Raw genomic sequence first — 27,718 nt, 5'->3', positions numbered from 1 at the left:
CAAATGTTAATGTGTGGGTGTTCAATGCATATTTAAGCAGTTTCAGTTTTCTCTTTTTGTAAATATGTCCCAATAAAACCCAATGTCACCTTACAATAACTGAGTTTGAGTATCCATGTTTTAAAATAAAATACCTAACAAAATGACATATCAATATACCATTATATGAGATTTGGTCAGGGTTTTGAAAATCGCTATGTGGATTATTTAGTAAAATTGTTATTTCAAATAGCAAATGTTTTATCATGATTTTTTTCTTGTAATCTCAATGCCCTTGGGGGCCTAGACCCGACTTTTGAAAAGTTCCGTCTCATGGTAGATTGAGATGTTGCCTTGACTTGTGAACGGAAACAACCTAACGTTGTGGCTTTCTGAAGTTCATGTGTAATGGGGCAAGAGACGGGGGAATGGATAAAGTGCCAGTCTTCTGGGCCCTGGAGGGAATTTATTTACAAAAAGTAGACAAAATCAAAGCAAAAAACAACAAAAATCCTGGAAAACAACAAAACCCCTGGGTGCGGAGACCAGTATCCTACTCAGTAAACTCCTTCCACTTTCTGTTGCCCGGACTTGCTTCCCTAGGGGCTTTTTAGCTCCCCCTGACGAGGCCTGATTGGGGGCCTCGTCAAGGGGTGCCAGCCGAGCTGTGTTTAAAGACAGCAACTGCGCTCCGTTCAAGGGCCCCGTTTCGCAGCCCCAGGCCTGGTGGTTCTCCCTGGGGCGTTGGCCCAACACTGATATGGGAGAGGGTAGTTTCATACCATACTAAAAAAGCCTGTTTGGTGCCTCTGAAGCGAGACACGTTTTTCCACCACATTCTGTACAACATAGGACGTTTTTATTCAGACAGGAAACTGCAAGAGAATGAGGGGGGTCACATTAATACATTTACCCACAAACACAAGCATACACACAGTCACCCACAAACATAACCAACCAGACAAACACAGAATTAGATAGCGTGTAAGCAGAACTTGCGTGCAAACAAACCAAATTGCTCATACCTAGACAGCTTAGCTTACGTCACTCAGTATTTCTGCAAGCATTTAATGAATGAATGGGATATACGGTAATATTATGACTGTGATATGATGGTAATATTATGTCTGTGATATGACGGTAATATTATGTCAGTGATATGACAGTAATATTACGTCTGTGATATGATGGTAATATTATGTCTGTGATATGACGGTAATAATATGTCTGTGATATGACTGTAATATTACGTCTGTGATATGACGGTAATATTATGTCTGTGATATGATGGTAATATTACATCTGTGATATGACGGTAATAATATGTCTGTGATATGACGGTAATATTATGTCAGTGATATGACAGTAATATTACGTCTGTGATATGATGGTAATATTATGTCTGTGATATGACGGTAATAATATGTCTGTGATATGACGGTAATATTACGTCTGTGATATGACGGTAATATTATGTCTGTGATATGATGGTAATATTACGTCTGTGATATGACGGTAATAATATGTCTGTGATATGACGGTAATATTATGTCTGTGATATGACGGTAATAAAATGTCTGTGATATGACGGTAATATTATGTCTGTGATATGACATTTACTTTACAAAATAACTGGAGAAGGCGTCCGGATGATCCATATTCCTTTATGTTGTGAAGAGTTACTGGCACTTTCTGTCACCAGTTCGACTCCACCCACAAAATACGTCATTGCCGTTTACTAACACAAAAAGGGTCTATAGTGAGTCAATATTGTGTTTCTTGGCTGTGGCTCATTGAGTTTATCATCAAAGACAAACACTGGTAGACTATATGAGACAGTATTGGACATCTGAGTGATTGTGTACCAATTTGCATTTTGGAGCAAATCCCATTCCAGGATTTTTTCAAGCATCGTGTTCAAATAATAAGTAAGTGACTTGTTGAGCTTTACAATAAATTGTAGATACAAAATATTTGTATATCATACCTGGACTTTAACATTAAAATGGTATCAAACCAGTTGTCTGCATTATGTAAAATAAAATATATCCGTGCTGAATGTGAAAACACACCTTTGTGTAATAATAAAAAATCCTGAACATTAACTTCCTCTGGGTTTGACCTTATACATCAATGGACATAAACTGTGCCATTGTTTGTATATATATTTTTTTAACTCATTAGAATTAGCGCTTGCATTTTACCCCATCTCTCTCTTCTTTTCTAACCTCCATTCTTCACTGAGACCCATTGTTGCTCCCCTGCCCCCAGGAGAAAAGTGTCCTTCCATTGTCCTTCTCTTGCTTCCCCTTCTCCTTTCCTATCTTTCTCTCTATTCTAGGCCACGCATTGTCAGGAAACCTGCTCTAAATGGTTCACACAAATCCAGACCTGCACAGAGTGAGCTATGCAAAAAAAGCAGCCCTATTAGAAAGAAGTTGTGTTTAATTATATGGTCGGTATTACTGTTTAATGTTGGTGCGTATGAAACCGGAAAGGGTATACAGTTTTAACATGCTATTGTATTTACTCAGTAACAGTTATAGATTTTGTATCCTGATTGTATTATCCTGTCGTTAAAGGAATTATTTTCATGTTTTGTGTATTCAAGGTATTAAAAAGCTTAGATATTTTGGAATTTACACTTTAAAATGTCCAACTAGATTTGACCTTGCCAAAAAGATATCCACATATTGCAAAAGGTCTGTGCTATATTTACATATAATCCATATAGTAATTCAAATTTTCTATTGATGCAGGATAATTTCCCTTCTATGTGAAACTGGCTAACTTTTGGATACTATATTTGGATTTAACAAGCAAGCAAGAGGATTTATATTGCACAATTCATACATCGAAGCAATTCAATGTGCTTTACAAAGAGAAAGAAAAAATAACATAAAATGTAGCGAGTTATAGGTTATGTTGCCATGTTCCTCGTTTAGAAAATGACACCCCTTCAAGGCAGATGGAAAGTACTGCCCTGAAATATGTCTGCATCACTGGATAACACCAGCAATACTACATTATCTGAAATATGACCTTTGTGGAGGCAGGAAGTCAGGAAAATATCCATCCATATTTTCGGATGTAGTCAGGTTACAGGGTCTTAATGATTGTCAGAGGTTCATTGTACATGGGTCATCTGAGCCTTGTGTTCAGTACTTTATTTGTTTAAGGGGCTTGTAACATGAGGGCCATGGCTTTATTAACGTTCTCCCTATGGTTTAAACGTTATTGTGTGAATTGATATTGGGCAGCAATAGCATATGTTGTGTGTGTTTTGCTGGTTTTGCTTTACATATGGGGGCAATTATTTTAAAATAATTTGTTCCTCTTAAGGAAGTTTAGCCGGTTCACACAAGGGAAGTCTATTTCTGGCTGAGGGGTTAGGGTCTAGGGTAAATCGTACCATTTGAATTCATGTTTGAATTGTGATGTTACGTATTAGGTATTATCTGCTTCACTTTGGTTATGGTGAAAACGGTAGACCAGTACAAACCCAATGGTTGTGTGTGATTTAGACAAGTATTTGTTGTACTCTTCCAGTAATATGGGTAGGAGGAATTACAGTTGTATTTTGACTGGACTCAACATAGCTACACTCTTTCCCAACTCTGGGCACAATTAAGTGTTTTTCAGGCAATGGCCTTGTTATTGTATTCTCATTTGTAATTTTGAGACAATTAACTCTAATTGTGTAATGTATTGGGAAATGTGTGCCCTGGAGACCATTGCAGTAACAGTCACTAACACACACACACAGAACCAACAGACACAGCATGTACTGTATGTCAATTGCTGCCTAGACTTCAGCACAGGTTTGAAGTGTGTTCTCACAACTCAGCTGGTATTTGACTCTGTAGTCAGGTATATACAAATACACACATGCACTTTGTTTTACTCTCCATGTTGGGAACCCAAACATGATTCCTATTCAAAATCCTAAACCAAATAGGAATTTTACTCTAAACCTAACATCTAAATCTATTCTTCATGGGGACTGGCAAAAATGTGACCCAGAAGGAATATTTTCCTTTCTTTTTTTAAATAATTGCGAGGGTCTTTGGTTCTACACACACACACACACACACACACAGACATGCACGAATCACACATAGAGAGCCAGAAACCTTGACCTCCCCCAGGACAGTCTCATACCAGCAGATTAGGACACTCACCCCTCCTCCACTTGTCCCCCTTTTTTGTTTCTTAGCCGATCAGAAACAGAGGGCCTCAGGAAGCGTAACGGGACACTGGGGCCTAAAGGCTTAGGCCAAGACTGGTGTCACACAAGCAACACTTCTCTCTCTGTGTCTCCATACACATGGACACTTACCCAACCACACACACACACACACACACATTCACTCTTGGTCAGCCACATTGGAGTGCTGTTTAGGATTAGCCGGAGCAGAGGTTGGCTGTGTTTGTTACCAACGGGACTGAACTTCATTTTCTAGCACTTGAGCTTCGGGATCCGGAGCAGCAGGAACCCTGGCTCTGGAGGTTAGGGGTCCTGTGTGTGGCTCTAGAGGCCGTGTGTACTGTGTCTGGGGAGACTGGATCATGCAGTGTTTGCTCTCCCTCCTCTCCCTTCAGCTCAGTGCCGGATCCCCATGCAGTTGTGAAGTTGGCACCGACGGGTCCAAGAAGAAGAAGTCCAAGAACCTGTAAGTAACTAAATAACCTTGTCAGTGAATTTGATGGCTTTCAGTTCCTGAAAATCGCAGAATAAGAGAATGTCCCAAAAAGTATGCATTGTTTTGTCATGTCTGTCATGAATCAGTCCTTAAATGTGATATAATTTCGTTGTCAGAGATGTGTGGTGTTTTTTCTTATGCGTGAATTTACCAGCTGAATACATTGTTTAAGCTGTAGAGTCACTACATGTAAATTTGCCTCATGGTGGTTAAAAATGACTGAAACTGCAAGTCAAGACTTGGCAATCACTCTCCTATTGTTATATAGGTGTCGAATCCTGTGTTCAATGAGTCCATCAGAGGTATGTTAAGATGGTCTTTTGAGACACTGAATTGCTATTGAGTCTGACATTGTTTTCACACAGCATTGTTGGTATTTTTCCAGAAAATTTGTTAGTTTGTTTTTTTAAACAGAGCCCTTGTTGTCACTTTTTTATTGGCACTCCCCATTCATTCGCCCAGGGTTTTATCTGTGAATTCCAAGAGGTGAAAGGAGTTGGAAACATTGTGTGTAAATGATGCATTTGATGGCTGCACCACAGATGTGTGCAGTATTTCCTTGCACCATGTTGACTATTTGCATTTTCTGCAAAGCGTTGGGTGAAGAGACGTTTTTGTTTCTTCATTTTTATTTACTATTTGAGGCACAAAAATCACTTTGATCACAGTGGATAGAACAGGACATTCTAAGCAAGTATGAGGTGGATATGAATAGAAGTACCCGATAATATAAAGCTGACATGGCTCAAAGTCATACTGTAGAGATTCTACAGATTGTGTTGCTCTCTATTGTTTTCTTTTCCCGGAGGACTGAGTTCAGCCTGAAACCTGAAACTTTACCTTTGTAAATCACACTTCTTTTTTCCCTTTTGTCTCTGTCTTTTATTCCATGTCCTCTTTCTCACTTGTCACTCTGGGTTTTGTGTCGTTCTTGAACCATTTCAGACTGTCTTCTAGCCATCGTACCTACCTCCCTCTGATCCAACCGGTAAAGGGTATACACTATTCAACCTTCAGTCTTCTCATAGGCCAGTCCAGGATATTAAAACTCTAAAGACTCATGTTTAACAAACATGACTAATGGAAAGGAAAGTAACACAAGATTGTTTTGGAGATAACTAGGAAATATGGTCGTAACACTAGTGCAACTTGATGTTTTGCATAAACCATCAGTTTTTTGTTGTTATTGTATTTAACCAGCTAATTTAAACAGGTAAGCCACCCGAGAACCAACTGGCACTTTGTCCATTCCCCCGTCTCTTGCCCCAACTTTTGTAGCTAATTCCAGTCATAGGGGGCACAGCTTTCAATTGGGTTGGTAGATGTTGAGGAGCAAACTGAGGTGGAGTGGGGATTTGTATAGAGGGATCTTTTAGAAAACCTGGAACCAGTTAGTCTGCCATTATGTATGTAGTGAAGACAAATTACCCAGAGTGTAAAAATCATAGTGATAATTGCTGTAGAGTGTTGACCAAGGTTAACCAATGCTTGCTACAACCACCACCTCAAACAACACACCGGTGAAGGCTATGCTAGAGCAACTAGTTAGCCCCTATTCATGAGCATGCATTGAAGAATACTTAGCCAGTTAACAGTCCGAGCTTAATTAAGTAGGGGAAGTTATGTGTGATGTGAGCAGGAGCGGTCAGTCATACTGTAACTGTGTTTACTTTACATTGACGCCGTGTGACAGACGTCAGGTAAACAGGACTTGTGTATTGATGTTCCTTGTGGGAAGGTCAGTGACTGCAACCGTGGTCATGTTCGTTTTTTTGTCTTAGCGAAGTTCATTCAAGCGTTATGGCATTTGGGAACAGGAACTTTATGGTGCGTTTGTATGGCTGCTCGACATGCCACTCAACTTCCTCTCATCTCTCCCTCTGGCTTTCCTTCCACTCTGTCCCTTCCTCTTTCCTCTCTCCATCTTCCTTCCATACTTGTGTGGGTGTACAATTGAAGGGAATCTGACTATGTCGCACATTGTTTTCCTGGTTGGCTCATATCCCGTCCTATTCCCTTCAATTGTGTTCTTTCACTTGAGCGATAGGGGCCAGATGCTAAAGCTTCCTACAACCCTGTCTTTCTGAGCGCTGATAGACAACAGACACATTTATACTGATCTGCTGCTGCTGTTGGCCGGCACCCACATGGTCACGTAGACATGCAGCCACACAATTACACTCACACACTTTTTTTATGTTCTTCTGGGGACCTGAAACCCAGAAATCCATGTTCCCTTTTCCCTAACGCTGACTGTAAACTCACCCTAACCTTGAGGACCTAAACCTACTACTGAGGTTTGTTACTGAGGTAATGTCAGTAACAGCTTATATTGTGGCAGTAACAATAAACGCTATTAACAGTACTTAGCTACCCAATTGTATTAGAATAGTGTCTCTTGATTGGGTGTGCCTTGTGCCCGCCTCCCCTGGCCCTGTGGACTATATAAAACCACAGCGGAGCCTCTCTGGGTTAGAGGAATGTAAAAACTGAATTACCCCTGCCCCGAGCACCACACTCTGACTCTATAACACACACATACACACACACACCACACATACACATTATACAAACAGGACCCTAAAGACTTGAATTCATGTTCCTCGCTATGGTCGACTTCTCTGAGAGGTACCTGGAAAGGTAAGAAGCAAGAAGTTATGGGTTTTATGCTGTGTGTGTGTGTGTGTGTTTGTTCTCTGCTTATTTTTGAAGACATAGCAAAGGCAGGAGACATTTTCGACTCAGAGGGATACTACTCAAAATATTACTCAGAAGGCTAGCTGACCTCTCTTCTGAAACTCATTTGCCTGTTGCCGGGTGAAATAACTCCCGTGTGGTTAAAACTATTTTCAGACTTTGACTGTCCTCTTCTTTTAATAATAGGCCTGGATTTCTTATGTGGTCTCTGTGGTTTTTACAGTGAGTAATGTTGGGAATTTTGGCTTAGTTGGGAGGTTGGGTTTGTGTAGATTTATATATGTTGAAAAATGTATGACAGATTCTATTTTCACTTTTTGCAGTGGTTGGAAGGAAATGTGCTGCTGTATATCCATGGTGGAAATATGTGTGTTCTGTGTACGCGGTGCAGGGCAAGGCACATTAACTATAGCAAACAGCCAGAGAGGTGGATGGGGCAACAACTTTATGTTGAGGTCATGGGTTACCCCCCCGACCTCGATATCTCTCCATTTTTACATTTAGATGTTTACATTTAGCAGACTTATCCAGAGAGACTTACGTTAATGAATGCATACATTTTTATATTTGTTCTGCTGGCCCCATACTAAGATCTAAATCACTTCACAAGTTAGGTTAGAGCAGCTCATGTCATCATTATAAATTATTTTAGCAATAGCAAAGCAATGATTTATTTTACTTTTTCTTAAAAAAGGTAATTCATTATAAGTATTAAAAATAACACTAAACACAGGCAGTTGATTTTCTTTACGTTAACAGCTCTATTCCGCTTTATTCTGGATTTTGATCATTAGTAAGTAAAGTCCTAATTCTGTTCTGCCTGCAGTGGGATTTGCATTGTACTCTGAGGATACTCTGGCAAAAATGTGCCTCCCATTTTGAAAATTCTTAGTTGGTTGGACGTCAGACCTCACAACCAACATGTTCTTTTTGTTGTAGTAGATTGCTCATTCTGCCTTGTTTCCCAGATCATTCACACCCTTTTGGAAGTTACCTGTGGTATTTAGATGGTTAGGCAGGGGTGCATTTGTTTTCTCTACACCAATGGTGTGATGGTAAAATAAATGTTTGTTGTCCTGGAATCTGGACCATTTTTGGAAGATCATCACTTCTTGTAATACTAAGATTCACTGTCCAGGCATAAGCAACACTACAACATTTGTGCAGAAGGTCTTAGTGCTGCGGTAGGCCCTGCGTTGTTGGGGTCAGAAGCGTCCTATCATCTGGAACCAGTAGATATTAGATCTTAGAGTTTCAGACTTATCTAGTGCCCCTGACGTAAATGTAAAAAAGAGTGAGGTTAAAATCTGGGTGTTTATTGCCAATTTTACTGCACGTTTATTGTTTTGTATATTCACTTGATTAAATTCACTATATTAAAATTAAAAGCTTTTTGAAGATTTAGGCAGGTTATCTGTAAAAGCACTGATGTAAAACGGGCTTCAAAAAATAAATGTAAATGGTTTTGGAATAGACAAAGACTTGCAAACACTTTGATTTTGCTAAGACATTGATTTGGTTTGGTGCAGCATCAATAAGGAATGTGGTATGAGAACACCAATGTAACACCAATTGGACGTTGATTCTGAAGATGTTGTTTTCACTGAGAAATTAGTCTTTTTGAGTATAGAGCCACCCATTTGACTGTAGAGCAACACAGTTTGTTGTTCATGAAGATTCCCGGGTTATTATGTGTCAATTGTGTCTCTGATTTTCTGAATTGAGGTGATCACACATTTTGGATAAAATGCCAGAGTTTAGGATAACCTCAGTGCTGAGGATTTTGGGAATAAGTCATTTAAATTTGTGGTCAATTCATGTTCTAATTTTGTTTAGTAGAGTGTTCAGGTAGACTATAATAGCTGAAGGTTTATCATTATAGTATATTTCTTTAATATATATATATATATATATATATATATATATATATATATATATATATATATATATATATAAATATAGTTTTATAATGGTGTCAGTACACTTTTGTATAGCTTTGTTTTTCTATTGATCTCTCCCTATCTACCTCTTTCTTCCTACCTCTCTCCACATCCCTACCTCTTTCTCTATACACCCACTTCCCAACAAAGATCCCTCGACCAGAACACCCCAGCACACAGCCCCTCTAACTATGGAAACGTTCAATACTGCCCCTAGTGGCCTGGTTTCCGACGGTAGACAGCACTTCTTATAGGTTGACACTGAACATAATTGCGTTTTAAAAAAACAGTAAGATATGGACATAATCCCTGCGGCGATGCGTTGGTTTAGTATTCTTCTATGTTGTTAGGTTGTTGTAGTACACGTCTTATTGCTCAAATAGATCTAATTTGACCTGCTGCCCTGTAGCTCTGGGTCAGGCAGCCAGTCAGTCAGTCTAGTATAGAGACATGCAGTGTCTGTCTGCAACTCTCCAGCTCTCCCCGTAAATTCGGAGTCCCTTGCTTGCTACAGATCCCTAGGAGCCTGGCCCAATTTCACGCTCCCAGGAATAGCCTGGAGAGAGGCTATTATTGTCACTAATGTGAACCAGGAGAAGTGGGAATAACATGGACAGACCTGAGACAATTCTGGTGCCAAAGATCCCCCTCCACACAGGTGCACGTCATACATACCACAGCACGGTTCGTAGGGAACTTGACGGGTGAGTGAAGTATTTTCTGACAACTGATGGGATCAGAGATCATCCTAATTTGATAATCTCCCGAAGAGGGACCTGGCTGTTTTTAAAGCAATTACCCTGTCAGGGTTAGGGCCATGTTTAATGATGAGAAGGACACACTAATACTTCTGCAATTAGCAGATCTCCAGCCGGGGTTACAAGAGTGATGGGGGGAGCTGTGGTTTAATTGGAGACAAGGGCAGGAGACGAGGACCGGAGACAAAGACATGAGACGAGGAGTGTGTGTGTGTGTGTGTGTGTGTGTGTGTACTTCTTCCAATATCTAAACTGTCTTGTCGTGTTAAAATCCTGGAGTCATTCATATAGTCATGCTCCTTCTCATAAGAGCATTGTATTTTGAACAGATCAGTCTTGGTTTTAGATTAGGACATTGTAAATAACCACATTGCCAAAGCCTTGAATGAGAACTCTCACTGTTGCTTTATTTATTGACCTGTCAAATGGTTCTGATACAGTTGATCATTCAGTCTTGCTAAAGAAACTGATGTGATTATGCCTGGCTGTGGGTACTTGCTTGTGGTTTCAGAATAATCTTAATAATAATAATCAAAATAATTCAAATTCAATTAGAATTTGTTTTTGTTGACCCCAGGGATACATTTTAGGTCCATTAGGATTCAGTCTATATAAATGATATATATACTTTTGTGAGAAACTGTAATTTACAAAACACAGAACTGGTTAAGAAGGTAAAGGTTAGAATTGGTCACATTCATAGAAAGAAATCATGCCTTTCATCTCAAATTAAGTTGTTAAAGCCATTTTCCTATGAGTGTTAGATCATGGTGATGGGATATATACTTCCACATCAATACTGAAACCTCTGAACCTTATAATCATGCAGCTCTGCACTTTATTAATAATGCCAACTTTCAGACACATCATTGTTTCTTATGTACTTCAGTTGCCTGGTATTGCCTGTCTTTTAGACCGGCCAGACACTGGTTGTATGTAAATGGCTGTCTTGCTAAAATGTCACCACAAAAATGTATTCTAAACACAGCAGTTTGTAATGTGAGTGCCTCCTACCCATGCGATTCATTGTGTTTTAATTGTATTCATCCAACACAGAGCTCAACTGCAAAACAGACCATGGTCTCAGCTTGCGTTTCCCGTTCAAATAAAGGTTAAATAAATTGTTATAATAAGAGGGTTGTACGTTTTAACTTTGAATAATTCCCTTTTAGTTTTAATTATAATATCCCATACTTCTTTTACTGCAGCACGGAGAGCCATTTCCCTGTAATACACAAGTTCAGCCAGAAGGTGACAGTGTGGTTTTCTAAATTTAGCTGCTTCTCCTTGTCCTTATTGACCAGTGTCCACAACTCCCATATTTTTCCACCCAGCCGGGGGCCAGTGTAGTTTACTGAAGTTCTATTAAAACCAGACCTAGATAATAAATTATTTTATTAGACTTGCAGATATTTTACAGACCTAATAAATAAGTCGGTCCTCTTCTCACATGTGTAGGCCTGGCACCCCATTGGGCTTTTAGCTCACCTAGTTGAAAGCCAAACTATAAATAGATCAATAAAATACTTCATCTCCTCTATCATTAGTTGATGCTTTTCTTAAATAACTTTTAATATATGTTTACTGTTTACACCGCACCAACAATCCAGTTTTACTAGACTAGCACAAGCTCATCTGCGTAGAGCATTGGTCCAACCAGGGGCGGATTTAGTGATTTGGGGGCCCCAGGCCTTAACTACTATTCTCACGTTTTTCAATCCGTATAATCAAAACAACCAGACCTACCCACTGGATGTCTTCTCACCGGGCCCCCACTGCTGCACAGAACTTCTGTGAAGATATCCAGTCATTATTCTGCAAGAAAATAAATATGCGCTTCTTTAACAAAGACAACATATTGAAGGTGCCACCATCATCACCGTAAATTATTTAATCAATAAAAACACAATAAAGAGTAAATGTTCATGTTTTTTTGTGGTTGTAAGCATTTACCCTGAGGTTCCATGAGTCTGTGTCTTCTATTCTGGAAGAGAAGAGGTTAACATATTAATAATGCAAACACAATTCAATGAAACATACAATCTACTATAAATATGCTGTATACCTCTTCTATATTTTTCGCTCTGCTTCTCTTTTAGTCTCATTCTTTTGTATACTTTACTGTGTAGGTAGAAGGCTGGTGGTTTATGTCTTTCTCTCTCTGCCTGTATTGTCTCATATCCTTTTTCTTTAGTTTTACTGTGTAGGTGGGTGGCTGGTGGCTTCTGTCTTTCTCTCTCTGCCTGTATTGTCTCATATACTTGTTCTTTTATTTTACTGTGTAGGTAGATGGTTGGCGGCTTCTGATACAATGCATATTTGTGTAAGAAAAAGGGTTTGAAAAGTATATTTGGAATTGGAGAACTGTTCCACATGGTTGTGTGGTCTGAATTCAATGATAAATAGAAAAATTTAAATGGGTGACAAAAAACGTATTGGACTGCTTGCACATTTATTTTGAAACAATGCATATTTGTGTAAGAAAAAGGGTTTGCAAAGAGCATTTGTAATTGAAGAAATGTTCCACATGGTTGTGTTGTGGTTAGAATTCAATGATGTATAGAAAAAATCTGATTTACTTTATTGTGCATTTTCACTCAAATACTACCATATAACTACATTAACATGCATGCTTATATTAGCTGAGGTTATTTAAAATAATTTGATACCAAATACATGATGATCATTACATATTGTTTATATGCCCAAATGTAAAAGTAGCGAAAACCAAAAAAACTTAGTCCCCCAACAAAATGCTCTGAGATGGACACCGATGGAGCTCTCACTTTTACCAACTCTTAGCACCACTGACAGCTACTCCAAGTGACTCAGATCTGGAGTGCAGTCCATGATAACAGAGTAATATTGTGCTTTTTTTACTCTCTCTACAATGGCATCTATTGTGCTTTTGGCCAAAAGTGTTATAAGCCCTTAAATGTGCTTGCTGAGGTAAGTATCACTTAATATTTTGCTGGAATTCTCCTCAGTTGTTCCTGCATAACTGGGTCAAACTGAGCCATCAATTCAATTTGCCCAAGGACATTTTCATTCCTAGGTTCAAACTATTTGTCTGAATGACCATGAAAAGCGATGTTCCATTCTGCCAAATAGCTGACAATTGCAATTAACCTCCGTAGAACCTCCTTCCAGTGGTTTACTTCAAGAAACATTGACCCCTGGTTGATTTTGTCTATAGATGTATTGGTGTTGAACCGCTCCAGATACGCATGTTAATGATGTGTTCATTTGACCTTTCATGTTGCTTTAACATGAATGACAGATCTTTGCAGTTATTAAAACCTTCTCCACATAACGGCTTATTTTCCATGTTTCCAAAAAGGCGTCAACAAAAGTACACCACACAATCTTTACTTTTACTGTATACCAGCCACTTTCAAAGTATTTTGTCTCAGTTTTTCATCTGAATCGAGTAGTTTTTATTAAACAAAGTATTTTTTGGGAAAATTCTATCCTTAACTTGAACTGGCCTTTCACTGACTAGCGAGCCACGCTTTTTATCTGACAGTGGTTTTAGCCAGAGCGCTGGGTCATCACCTAGTGTAGTAATGCCATGTTGACGGGAGAGATGGTCACTTACATTATCATCTTCACTGAGTGGGAGAAAGGCAGTTACAACAGTGCTATCACTATCATCAATGAGTTGTGCCATTTTAACATCGCTATCAACTTAGTCATAACATTGTTCATCTGTGCCTGGGTCCGGAGATGCTACGGGAGGTGTGTCACACATGCTAACAGCACTTGTGCTAGCTGCCGCATCATTCAATACAGGTGAAGAGAAAAATTACGTTACCTTCTGGAGTTTCCGTTTGGAAACTCTGTTTTTTACTCTCCTCTTTTTTCTTTCTATTTTGTGCTTTGCACGGCTAATTGCATTTCATTTTGTTCACTTATATTTCGCATTCAGTCTTCTACTTTCTCTGAAACGTTAACCTACTGATTTGACGTGTTTTGATCGCAGCTGCACAGTGGCGGTGCTGCGATGGAATATTTCACAGAAGTATGGAGTAGGAGGGGAAGCCTGTGTTGATACAGATAGAATAAATGCTCTGTTGATATTTCTGTTGATACTTTTAGGGAGATAATGGCGTACCAATGTATTTTGTTATTATAGTTATTATCGATCATATAATATTTTTATGGAGTCTTTCAAGGGGCCCCTGGCAGCTGGGGGCCCCTGGCAGCTGGGGGCCCCTGGCAGCTGGGGGCCCCTGGCAGCTGGGGACCCCAGGCGGTTGCTTACTTTGCCTAATGGGTAAGTCCGCCCCTGGGTGTAACAGCCATACTTCAAAATTGTAGAATCAAGCACCAAACATGACCTATAATGATCCTGTTAAAAAAATCACTGCGTGTTTATAGATAAATAGCTCTTTTTTGTGGGGCTTCACATTCACGTCCAGAGGCTTCTATACACTGAGAGAAAATTCCACACTAACCAGCCACAGGCTAAGGACATTCATTAAAGTTATTAATTAGACTTTAACTCACATGTTTGGCAAGATCCTTTCTTGCTCATGCACTTCTTGAAATATGCTTTTTTATTCCTCCTAGTTTACTCACAGCCAGTCTTATTCCTGACTGAACTAGTCAGCTTTGGCTTGCCATTGACAATGGGCAGTTGCCCTTGTTGTTTTCTGCGCTTTCCACACGATTAGATGTTTGGAGATGGCCTTTGTAAACTGGCAGAGACAGATAGAGAGGGCGTGCGTGCGGGTGTGTGTGTGTTTCAGGCTCCAAAATACGGTGTTGTAACTTTTGGTTTCTGTGGTCTCGATGGGGCTTATGGTGACAGGCGAGCTGACAGTTGTTAGGACATGTCCGCATGTGAGCTAATAAGTAATACACAGTGGAAATCAACCAAAAATGGGAGTCGTACAGGGTCGCATCCCACTGAGGAAGCATGTAAGGTCAGAGGGAGGAGCCAGGAAACACCCAGGGATTATGCGATATCATGGAAAACTAGGCTTGGCCTGTCCTCTCTGGAGAGTTAGGGATGGGAAGGCATGTTGCAGGTGTTGTTAATGGTGATGGGGGGAGGCATAGTTTGGGTGATGAGGAGGAGGGCCCCAGCCATGGGTTATCTCCTTTTCAGGGTCTCCCTTGGCACCTGGAGAATGGTGTGATTGCGCAGAGCAGTCTCTCCTTCTCTTCCACATTTACTCACTCCCTGCCTAAGGACCTGCCAGGGACAGAACTAGAGGGGAGATAGATTGCGAGACGACAGTGACAACTGAGACGGAGAGATACTACCTGTCACTGGGCTGTAGCATCCACTGGACACTACCACACGTCAATATCCTGCTGAAATTTGAAATGTATACACCCTGGCAATTTTTCACTTCCTAGCTTTGAGCAGATTTAATCGATTTGAACTGCTGGAGATTGTCTTTAAACTTGAGCTGTTTCTCATGACTTGGATCGAATTGTTTTGTTTGGAAATTCTGGAAGACTCAAGCCCTTGCCTCCCTCTATTTCTTTCTCTCTTTTTCTCTCACTATCATCTCTCACTATCCTTTCATCTCTCACTATCATCTCTCACTATCCTTTCATCTCTCACTATCATCTCTCACTATCCTTTCATCTCTCAGGGCCAAAGACATGAAGAACCGGCTTGCTTTCCTGAGGAGGAGGAATGAGTCTCCCGGAAGCAACCCAGCCGGCAAATTCGACAAGACCTTGAAGTCAGTAAAGTGAGTGTTGTGTGTATAACTTTTTGTGTGTGTGTGTGTGTGTGTGTCACATGTCCACTTCCTGGGTCTCACACCAGCTGGTGATACCTGGTCTCAGATAGACAGTGGATTGGGGCAGTGTGAAGAAGCACTTCTGAAGTCATTAAGAAAAAGACAGAAATGAAGGTGGAGAGGAACAAAGGAGGATGGATAATGGATTGCCTACTTCTCAGTGCGTTTAACAGTCTCTGGTTGATCTGTAACCCAAGTCAGATGTGACAGCTGCTACAGGTTAGGAGGAGGTTATAGCTGTGGTTTAGTTGTGTAGTTCCGTTTCTTAACCGGTTTAAAGAGTGTTTTAGAAAGGGTATCACTATTAGCTTTGATGCATTTGTTTTTAGATTAAACATTATGATTAGCCAGTGTGAACCCTGCTAACAGACAGCTCCAATATGACTACATCACTATCTACAGTTGCATTTTTTTGTGTCATTTGTATTCATACTGTAGCTATGGACAGATTTATTGATTACAGTGTAGATTTGTAGTGTTCATGCTGTCAAAACACCTTCATGACGGCTTGATTGTAGGAACAGATGAATGTTTTATTTATGTTGCATACATTCCTAGGTTATGCATTTCTGTGCAATGCCACAGTAGTTTGAGGTATAAGAGTATGCTCACTTAAACCTAAGCTGCATTTCTCTAACTGCAGTATTATTTCAGGTAAGTCTAGAGTGCATTTGCACTGAATATTGGCCAATTGTGATCTTGAATATAACACTGTGCTTGTATGTAGACAGGTATCAATTTAGTAGGATAGCTAATGTATTCACACAGAGTGTTGCAACATTAACTGATAGACATGTAAATTACCTAGAAAATGGACACAAAAAAACTGTGCCGTTTGCACATGTAATGATATTTAAATGTATTCACATGGTTGGGTCCTATTCTTCTGTTGCCATGTCAATAAGACCCCCAGATGTGTTGAAAGAGAGGGAGCTGTCCTCTGCCAGAGAGCAGAGGCAATAAGGGAGGAAAGGGGCGGGCAAAAAAGCTAGAGGGTTGACCCTCATTATCAAAGCCATTCCCTACTGGCCAGGTTTGTCTCCGCCCCCCCCGCCTCCCGAGCTGCAGTGGGTGGAAGTATAAGATGAGTCTTTCAGCAGATGTAGTCAGACAGATTGAATCACACAGTCATACACACTCACACACGGCCCCAGACCTCCAGGGGGAACGAGGGAGAAACAAATAGAGAGAGAAGTAAGGAATAGCAATTCAACAGAGGAGTAGCCAGAGGACCACACCGACGCTCCTTCTTAACAGTCCGGTGCGATACAGTGGAGGACAGGGCTTCGGATGGGTCACACTATGAGAAACCTGGCAGAGATGGGCTTGCTAAAGAACCGCTCCGCTTTTATTTGCAGGCCAACACCGGAGGAGGCAGTAAAATGGGGGGAATCTTTGGATAAGCTGCTCACCCACAAATGTAAGTCTTTCTTTCTTATTCTCTTATTTAATTATCCCCCTTCATTCTTTTTATCCATTTAATCAATCAAACCCAGAGGGATAAAGGAAATGTCTAATGCCCATCTGGGTTTGATTGCCATATGGCCTCATGTAGATCTGGTTTAAGTTGAACTGAAGCATTTGGACGAGGGATAAGGAACAATGCTCGTGAGTTTTGGAGGTTCGATGGGGGCGCTGATAAGGGCAGGAGAATTTTCTCATATTATCATGCATTAGGTATGCATGCCTTTGCTTGTTGGCTGTGTGATGCGAATTCAGTGTGTGAGTTTTTCCGCGCTTGCAGTGAATGGGTAGTCTGTTGAGGCACTCTGCTGCAGCTCTTCCACTAATCCCAGTGGATGAATAGAGTCATGCATTAGTACAGAGGGAGAGGGGCCAGATTATGCGCTGGCAGGCTAAGAGAGAGAGAGAGAGAGAGAGAGAGAGGGAAGGGCTTCATCGTAGTGTTGCTGTATTTATAGCCTCGGCCTGAGTGCTGTCGGACTGTGAGTCCAAATCTAGACTCAACTCTTTCTCTCTCTCTGATGACGTGGGTTGAGACAACCCAGCATTATTCATCTCCAGCAGAGGAAAAAAAAAGCTTAGCCGGACAACTTCCATTTTTACCCGGCCCTGCTGGTCTCTGGTCTTGTTTTCAGCCTCTGCTCACTCAGGTTGACCTTTAGAGAAAGTCTCTCTGCCTTGGCCGGTTCATGTGAACGGAAAGGTGCGGTAGATTAGGGAGGGCTTCCTGTAATTCTTAAGCTGCAGATGCCTTTTCCGCCAGTCATTAACAGCGCCATTCCTTATAAGCAAAGCAACAGGAACAGGTTGAAGAAAACTGGACCACCCCCACCCCCACCCCCATGAAATTGAAAGCCTTCAGTTGGTTCAGAGATGAGGAAATAGTAACTGAGCGTAGTGTGGGGTCAGGGATTGATGGTGCATAGGTGTTGTGTTTGGGAGATGTCAGGGTGGACTGGCTTTAGTCCCCTTTTACACTGTGACTCAATGAACTGAGCTAATGTGCTATTTGAGGTAGTCTTCCTCACTGATGGAGATGACGTTGCGTTGCCATGACTGTACAGTCATGTCCACTAATCAACACCTCCCTTTCTCCGTATCCTTTTCCTTTCAGATGGCCTGGCAGCATTCAGAGCGTTCCTGCGCACAGAGTTCAGCGAGGAGAATCTGGAATTTTGGTTGGCTTGTGAGGATTACAGGAAGATTAAGTCGCAGTCCAAGATGGCGTCCAAAGCCAAGAAGGTTTTTGCGGAATATATCGCAATCCAGTCTTGTAAAGAGGTGAGCAACAGATCTGTGACAATAAGTGATGGTGGAAAATATCTTACAACTGTAGTATCTCCTCTCCAAATAATTTACAATGTATACACCTAAAATAACTCTTGATTTCCATAAAAAAATGTGACTTATAGGAAACTACTTGCGAACCCCTTGTGATTGCGAACCACAAACACAATCCTTTTCATTCAGGCTGAATAGAATGGACTTTACCTAATCCTGAAAACCATACAGACTTCTAAGTTCTACGTTGTTCAACCAGTAAATACAACAGGCTGCGATTTTGGAAAACCCCTCTCAGCATTGTTTCCCCTTACTGATGATGAAAGGTGACAAATGTGTGCAAGTGCTCTCACAAGGGAACGCATGAGCCAAAGAGGATATGAGATCATGTCTGACAAACTCCCGTTCTGCGACCACATAGACTTCCTCACATGCCCCGACAGTTTGAACCACTTGTGGATGGCCCAGAAACTAAACAAGTGTGCTTTGTCTTTCTTCCATTCTCTTTTTCTTACTTCTTCTCTCAGGTGAACTTAGACTCATACACCCGAGAGCACACCAAGGACAACCTTCAGAATGTGACCTGCTCCTGCTTTGACCTGGCTCAGCGCAGGATATACGGTCTGATGGAGAAGGACTCGTACCCCCGCTTCCTCCGTTCAGAACTCTACATGGACTTGGTCAACCAGAAGAAGGCCAGTACCACCTCCACCTCCTCATCGTCGTAAAAAACGCAGAGGTCCGGAAAAGAAAGTGAGAGACGGCGAAGAAAGAGCGAAGTCAGAGGCTTGAAAGCTGAGGGAGGCTGATTTTTTATTTTTTCACGTATGCCGTTTTATTTTGTTTCTGACATCATCCTGTCTCGCAATGATTTGGGTTGTGAGAAAGACAGCAAACCAGGCTGTGGCACTGAAGGGGATGTTGTTTCAACAACCACCATGGGCCAATGAAGGGATGGAGGATGAAGCGATAGAGAGGAGAGCCCAGTCAAGACATCCGGTCCCTGCGAAGTAAAGGCTGAACCCGCTTCCCTGATCACTGTCACTGACCACTGATCACTGTCTGTCGTTCATTAGTCTTAATTTATGTTATCTTCCGGATGTACTGGAGAAAAGCTGTGGGCCCAAAACCATCACAGACATGAAGACAGTCCGGTACTGTTTTAATCCTTTTTTCCCTTTTTTATTTGCTTTTTACACACACCATCCTCCTCCTCCCTTGGAGTCAGTTGAAATGTTGTTGGTACGACACAAATGGTTTGTTTTGTCCTAGTTTCTATTTCTTCATGTCTGATAACACTTTCATGACCAACGCATTCCATGATGGGCTTGAGAGAAAAAGGAGAAATGCAGTAGCTCTACCAGTGTCTGGACGAACGGATGAAAAGCTGCCTTTTGTCGATGTTCTCCCCCCCCATTCTATTCTGTTGTAATTTTGTTTCACAGCCTAAACATATCTCTCTGCATCTGTTTGCTCAGCACACTCTCACAGGGTCATTTTGTCACATATTGTCATCCAAAGAATATGGCAAAATACACTGAAAGACAGAGAGAAGAGATAACGAGAAAGACATGGAAATACCAACAATGGAATGGACCAAAGCTGCAAAATTAGAAATGTGCCATTCTCCCACGATACCGTGGAAATAAAAATGACTTGCTGCCTGTCTCCAAAGACAGTTGAAAGAGAAGTTATACTTGACTATGTTCTTATTAGCAATTTATTGTAGCTCCATCCGGACTCAACAAGGCAGCATTCTCAGGACATTAAGGCACTCGACTATGAAGCATCCAAGCTTAATTTTATTGTAATTTTCATTTGTATGCATAAAATGTTTTTTTTCTCATTGTTTTAGACTCAAACCTGCACTCCAAAGGTATGCTGAGCAATACAGTGGGAGGTTGCTCTTTTCATTGACATAAAAAGAAAAAAGCTTCACCTGTATTAAGGTTTGCATATTTATTTAGATACTTTGCTGGATGCTTCCCCCACTGCACTCAGCTGAAGGCACTCCCTACCCTAACCACCAACAATGTCCACCGCTGTCCTGACTTTAAGTGCAATACTGTATGTTTTTCTTTATTTTCCTTTTTTTGGGATACGATTTCAATTTGTATTGGAAAGACGATGGCTTGAGCGCTGTATTATAACTTTATTGGTAAGAGTTGCATTGCAAAATTCAGCTATAAGGTTAATTTACAGTCAAAGTAAATAAACAAGAATAGATACATGAATTAAGCATGTAATTCTGACTGTGTACCCTGGCAGCAGGCAGCTAGGGGTTAAGGATGTACATATAATTCTTTAAGAAAACAAATAAAAATAAAAAACAAGAGGTTTCACTTGCAAAGCAGGAACCTGGCTGTATCTATGTAAATATGAGAGACTCAAAACTAAAATATGACATGTATTGTTATAAAAATGAGGTAGGGTGGTACGGTCTGCCCTTTCCTGGTCATACACTGCTTGTCAGGAGTTTTATGAAATTTATTTTATCATTTTCACTGTTTACAATTTTAATGCATCTCCTAAGATAGCAAATAAAAAGGAAAATAGAAATACATTTGGTGTCATTGCTGAAAAGAAATAAAACAACCATCTGGTAAAATAATAAAACGTGTCAGAATTTAAATTCACTGTGAATGTGCTGCAACAGAAAATGTGCTGCAACAGAAATACCTCCATATGCATGGGTACATGATGAGTTAGCCACAATAACTAACTACACAAATTGGGATACTATAAACCAGTGTTTTGAATTCTGAATGCTAATTGGATAACAGCCAAGCTATGAGTGTATACCATGGCCATGACATCACAGCATACTGCTCTAATTGTGTTGGTAACCAGTATATATATATAAGCAACAAGGCATCATATGTGTTCATGGTAAATTGCCCACACACCACTGCAAAGAGCTGTATCCATTCAGTATGCATAAGAATATCTTTTAGCAGTGGTATATTGAAAATTAGCCACACCCCCTTGTGCCTTATTGCTTAAATATGTTCAAGGTCACAAAGGAAGATGGAGCAATCCGCTCTAGGCCTAGATTTAATCCAGGTATCAATAGACCAGTTGTCTTGATTGAGTCTTTAAAAGTCCACAGATGAAAATGTATTGTATTGAATCCTGATATTGTATATTAACCTGGTAGTTCAGATAATTAATATCAAATTCATGCCCTAACACCGGAGTCATTTCTCTCTGTAGCGTCTTGCTATCTGCACATTGGCCACTGAAAAGAATGTATCCCAAGTTGATGTCAGCTCACAGTACAAAGGAGAGAGGAAGACACAGCTGGGATGAGGTTGGGTGATATTATTTGGATCTTAGTAATTAGCGGTTTGATAGGGTTACTGTAGCAAAAGAAACATTAATCTCCTTTACCAGCTGCCATCTCTTTTTCAGACACATAAACAATTGAACTTGTGCATGCTCACACATAATCACACAAATGTGTACACACACACACACACACACAAACACACACACAAACACACACACACACACACATACACACACACCACTCAGCCTCAACCCCTATATCACCCCCTCAGCTCGTTTCCTCTCCATTTGTCTTTTTTTCTACTCCTTTGTGTCTATCTCCTGTCTGTGTTTCCTCCCACCATAAAGGCCTTAGTCATGGGCCAGCAATTTCTAAATCATCGCTAAAACACATCCTTCCTTGTTACATCAGTCATTCCAAAAATGGCCTTGTTGTTTTAGCTACAACAGAGCAACACATCTCCTGTTTTGCCTCCTTTGTGCCACAAATGTCAAAATGTCTCCTGTGAAAAAAATTATTTGTATTACACTTTAAATTGTAATATTCAACCCAGTGATGGAGATGTGAAAAGAACGCAGAAGCAGTCTTGATGGCCACCTGGAAGGACACATTTTCAAGTTCTGATCTTAAGTGGAGAAATGAGTCTCGTCTCTAGTCTATTTTCCTGGTATCTGCTTTGATTGCTTTGATTTAGAGAGCTGAGCTCACAACTCTTTGAGGACATTTTACCTGGGTTAGTGCTAGTTCCTGCCTAAACCCTATTCCCTACCCTAACCATCTCCTAAACCAAGTTTTGCCCACAAGCTGATTTAATCTGGCTGGCGACAGGTTTAAGGCATTTTGTTTAATTTCATATTTGACCCAGTCAGCCATAACATTATGATCACTGAAAGGTGAAGTGAATAACATTGATAATCTTGTTATAATGACGCATGTCAGTGGGTGGGATATATTAGGCAGCAAGTGAACATTCTGTCCTCAAAGTTAATGTGTTAGAAGCAGGAAATCTGCTAAGGATCTGAGCAACTTTGACAAGAGACAAATTGTGATGGCTAGAAGACTGGGTCAGAGCATCTCAAAACTGCAGCCCTTGTGAGGTGTTCCTGGTCTGCAGTGGTCAATACCTATCAAAAGTGGTCCAAGGAAGGAAAAGTGAACCGATGACAGGGTCATGGGCGGCCAAGGCTCACAGATGCATGTGGCGAGTGAAGGTTGGCCCGTGTGGTCCAATCCAACAGTGAGGTGCTGTAGCACCAATTGCTGAAGAAAGTAATGCTGGTACTGATAGAAAGGTGTCAGAACACACAGGGCATTGCAGTTTGTTGCATATGGGGCTGCACAGCCGCAGACCAGTCAGACCGTCCACTGCTGAAAGCACCTAAAATGGGCACGTGAGCATCAGACGTGGAAATGAAAGAAGGTGGCCTGGTCTGAATCATGTTTCCTTTTACATCACGTGGATGGCCGGGTGTGTGTGCATCACTTACCTGGGGAACACATGGCACCAGGATGCACTATGGGAAGAAGGCAAGCCGGCGGAGACAGTGTGATGCTATGGGCAATGTTCTTCTGGGAAACCTTGGGTCCTGCCATTCATGTGGATGTTACCAGCTACCTGAGCATTGTTGCAGACCATGTGCACCATTTCATGGCAACGGTATTCCCTGATGGCATTGGTCTCTTTCAACAGGATAATGTGCCCTGCCACAAATGAAAAATGGTTCAGGAATGGTTTGAGTAACACAAAAACAAATTCAAGTGTTGACCTGGCCTCCAAATTCCCCAGATCTCAATCCAATTGTGTATCTGTGGGATGTGTTGGACAAACAGATCCAATCCATGGAGGGCCCACCTCACAACTTACAGGACTTAAAGGATCTGCTGCTAACGTCTTGGTGCCAGATACCACAGCACACCTTCAGCTGTTTTGGTGGCAAAAGGGGACCTACACAATATTAGACAGGTGATCATAATGCTATGGGTGATTGGTGTGAATATATACTGTTCATGTGTGTACAGTTGTGCATGAAAATATGTAAACAGTTAAACAGTTTTCTAGAAGAAATAGTGCATTACTATTGGCCACAAATGTATAGTTTACTTAAATACCTTTATTTATTGAATACTGCTTAGTACCACCAAAGGCTAGAACCAGCCCTTCTATGGAAGATTTGAAAAGCAGTTATTTCACACTAATTCTGTCAAATACCTGCTGACCCTTACTAAGTAATCAGAGGTCATTCTAGTCCAATCATCGTGATGTATCCACTCATGAATGACAAGCCACACCAGGGCATACTGGAATTAGGCAAATATGTTAGTGGGGGTTTATTTTAGCAACAGTCTGCCTACAAGCAATGTTTAGTGAAGGTCTTGTGTAACCGTTTTTAATTTAATATCCACCCAAAATACTATAGTTGATCTCCCACTCACATCTGCACTCTGATTTCCCCAGTTAATTCATAATCAAAATATGACGTTCATAGTAGTTGACCTGCTGGTCAAAGACCCAGAAGTCCTGAAAGGGATTTATTTTTGCCCCCCAAAGTTTTGAGCAAAAAAAGAAATAAAGACCAGAAATTTTGTAATATGTTTCATATTGGATATCTGTTCCCAGTGAAATATTTGTAATTATTATAATTTTATTATGGTCCCCTAACTATCAGCTCTGACAAAAATTATCCACCAGCTAAATCTAATTATCTACCCCTAGTCTATGGCCGTATTTATATGTTGTATCTATGAGGGATTATGAGTTACATTACATATAAGCCTTTCGGTGCTGCAATCAGAGTGAGTAACTCCAGCGATACGTGGTCGCAACCTGGGACTATCCTAAACGATCCATCCAGTCTGTGATCCGGACACTTTAGGAGATGAGTGTATTACTAAGCCACAGTGCAATACAATTAAAATCTGACAACAATCATTTCCATCATCCAACCCTATACATTGTCATGGGTTGATTGTTTAGGCAACTCAAGAATGATCTTCAGTGCAGCTCTAAGTTAAGGTAAGAATGAGTCATCCAAACTTCCATAATATGTTTATGGTAAATTACTGTAAAAGAATGTGTACAATATACTCTTAATGCTCATCTTCTTAAATGCTGACCTCTTTTGGTTTTCTGTCCATGTATGTTGTTTGATACTACAATTGCACCATTACATCATACAATTCTTCCCCATTGCGCAGTTTGTATTTTGCTGCCTTCATAGAAAACAATGATTAAATGTGTTTTCCCTGATGTGCATAAAATGCTACACATTGTAAGGGAAATAGCAAAACAAAAACAAAAAATATAAATTATTATAATTTTGTTGATTGGTAGCCCCTTTGGCACTTACAACTGAATTTCCATTCACAAAGTGACACTATGACTTAGGTCCAGTACCCACAACACTATTGTAGCTGTGTAAAGTGTGTGAGTTATTGCTCTTAGGTGCCAAATGTTTTTCTTAGAAAATCAAGTATGTGCTATCTTTAGGTAGCCTTTATACAATATTACCATATTATTCAACGGAATCTCAGAGTTTGGTTGCAATGCAACATTTCAGCTATCTAGCTAGTGAAGTACAAATATTCAGTATAAGAATTTAATGCCGCATTACATTAGTAGTCATTGTTAAACCAAGTGTCACCACAAGGGGGTCACCACAAGGGGGTCACAACAAGAGTCCCGTAATTTAATTGAACTGTGATCTTCAAGTCCCCCAAAAGATGTTCAGTCCGGTTTAAGTCTAGGCTTTAGCTGGGCTACTCAAGGACATTGTTCAGGTTAAGACTTCTGTCCTGAAGCAACTGATTTGGCTGTTTGTTTCAGGTCATTGTGGTGCTAAAAGATTAGTTTTCTCCCCAGTCTAAGGCTGTCTAAGGTCCTACAGTATGTGCTCTGGATCAAGTTTTCTGCAAGGACCTCTGTATTTTTCTCTGTGCAATCTTCCCTCAATCCTGACTGGTCTCCCAGTACCTGCTGCTGAGAAGCAACCCAATAGTATGCTGCTCCCACAACCAGGCCTCACTGTATGAAGGTGATATGCAGTTCATTGTTTTAGGCAAAAATAACGCTTGGCTTTTAGGCCTAATAGTTTAATTTTGGTGACCAGAAACTCTGAAGCTGGCTTGGCTTTGGCTCTTACACAAATTTTTATTGAATTAAAAATGGTACACTGAATATCTGTTTGATATTTTACTTTTAAACACTCATACTCAATACCGAAGGATCAGTGGTCAGGCTGTAAATCTCTTTGAAAATTAAAACAAAACAGAAGTTAGAGATAAAGTAATACAAATTCAAAGTTTAGGAAAGGGTAGAAAATAATATCCAAGTGTTTGGATATCTCACTGAGTGCAGTTGAATAATTAATCAGGAAGTGGAAGCAGTATCACAACATAAAAACAACATCATCATACAATAATTTATTTTGAATGTTAAACAAAATGTCAAAATGGAAAAGAGTGAGAGGAAACAATTACCCCTTACAGTTTTACTATTAATAAAAGTACTCCACACTTCTGGACATGGCCAGCAACTAAACAAAAAAAACCGGATACACATGGTTTCTTATCTGTCTCATGGTTGTCACACCACAAAACTTTAAACAAGGACAGCTCAATAGAAACATAAAAATGTTTCTGTTTTGCATGAATTTGTCCTCACTGTCTTCTTTTACATAGCCCAACTCAAATGCTACACTGAAAGTAGTGCATAAAGCTCTTTGTAGTAAGGCTGTAGTGAAATTAGTCAGAACAGGAAATGAATGGACATCAGTCATCCATGAAGAAAGAACAATCTGATAGCTCCCTAACCAGTCATCCCCACAGTAACTGACTGTCAAGTGAGTTTACATCATCACAAATGTCTGATTAGGAGATACAGAAGCACATACAACTCAGGGACCGACATGAAATGATATCACTGGTACAGGCCTAAACGCCACAAAAATATAGTAGGAGGAGCCAGTGCGTACTTCCACTTCAGGGAAAACACAAAATGTTATGTTGTGTGTAAAACTTTTTTGCTGTAGGTCTAGTCTAAAATGGAGGCCTATGCATACTATAAATACATTAAAAAAATTGCAAAATATAAGAACAAAACATCACCTATAGCTTAAACTACATTTCACCTTCTACATGAAGTCACAAAATGCTATGAAATTAATTGGTGGGGTAAGTTGGGCTATCAACTTTCGCCAATCAATCCATGTTTATTTATGTTTTTGTTGTTATAAATCCGCCAATATAGGGCATTCTTTAACTGCATTGCATTTAAATCACAGCTGTGCTATAAAACACTAAACAGTTATATGAAAAGACAGAAATCACAAAAATGCATGGCATTCCTCAACTACTCGAGATACACATTTAACATACATCTGAAAGCAAAAAGCACCCAAAATCCTCTCTGCTTAAAGATGCATTCCTGTATTTTTTGCGAATATATATATATATATTTTAAATAGTCCTGAATCTTTAATTAAGGGATATTTGTGTCAATGTGAGGAAGTGACAACTGTAATCCAACTCGTAAAGATGCAGTCTGGGACAATCACAATACCCTAGTATTTGTAAGTGATCACGACTCAATTTTCTTGTCCTGCATAGTGACTTTACTCCGGAGATTTAGTTGCTCTGTTTAGGCCTTTGGAAAAAGCATTAGCTTTGGTTTATCAGCATTTAAGTGGACAGAGCTAAGCCTGAACAATATTAAAAGGAGACTACAAGTCTTCTAAAGCTTTTGTTGAGTGTAGCTGCACAACAATGAATTACTGTGTCATGAGCAAAGAAATTTAAACTAGCATTTGGCACATGCTTACCAAAACTATTTATATAGATATTAAACAAC

General features: G+C 40.2%; 1 protein-coding gene across 12 annotated transcripts in view; it reads left to right on the top strand.

Moving 5' to 3' along the window:
- Nucleotides 1–20,996, top strand: part of rgs3a (regulator of G protein signaling 3a) — a 142,530-nt gene extending 121,534 nt beyond the window's left edge. For 8 of the 12 annotated variants that reach the window (XM_029125042.2, XM_029125045.2, XM_029125044.2 and 5 more), the window contains 5 exons: nt 4,582–4,652; nt 15,687–15,788; nt 17,198–17,259; nt 18,418–18,584; nt 19,112–20,996. In XM_029125042.2, coding sequence (XP_028980875.1) covers nt 4,582–4,652; nt 15,687–15,788; nt 17,198–17,259; nt 18,418–18,584; nt 19,112–19,312 — 603 coding nt within the window. In that variant the 3' untranslated portion in view covers nt 19,313–20,996. Of the gene's footprint in view, nt 1–1,885; nt 1,908–4,581; nt 4,653–7,155; nt 7,323–14,665; nt 15,414–15,686; nt 15,789–17,197; nt 17,260–18,417; nt 18,585–19,111 lie in introns of those variants that run through there. The other 4 variants (XM_029125053.2, XM_034296986.1, XM_029125051.2 and 1 more) reach the window with 4 other exon arrangements.
- The last annotated feature ends 6,722 nt before the right edge of the window (nt 20,997–27,718 follow it).

The sequence above is a fragment of the Esox lucius genome, chromosome 14 (genome assembly GCF_011004845.1).
Source record: "Esox lucius isolate fEsoLuc1 chromosome 14, fEsoLuc1.pri, whole genome shotgun sequence".
NCBI classification, from domain to species: Eukaryota; Metazoa; Chordata; class Actinopteri; order Esociformes; family Esocidae; genus Esox; species Esox lucius.
Note: the sequence above shows the minus strand (reverse complement) of the source record. Positions and strands in the feature narration are given on the sequence as shown.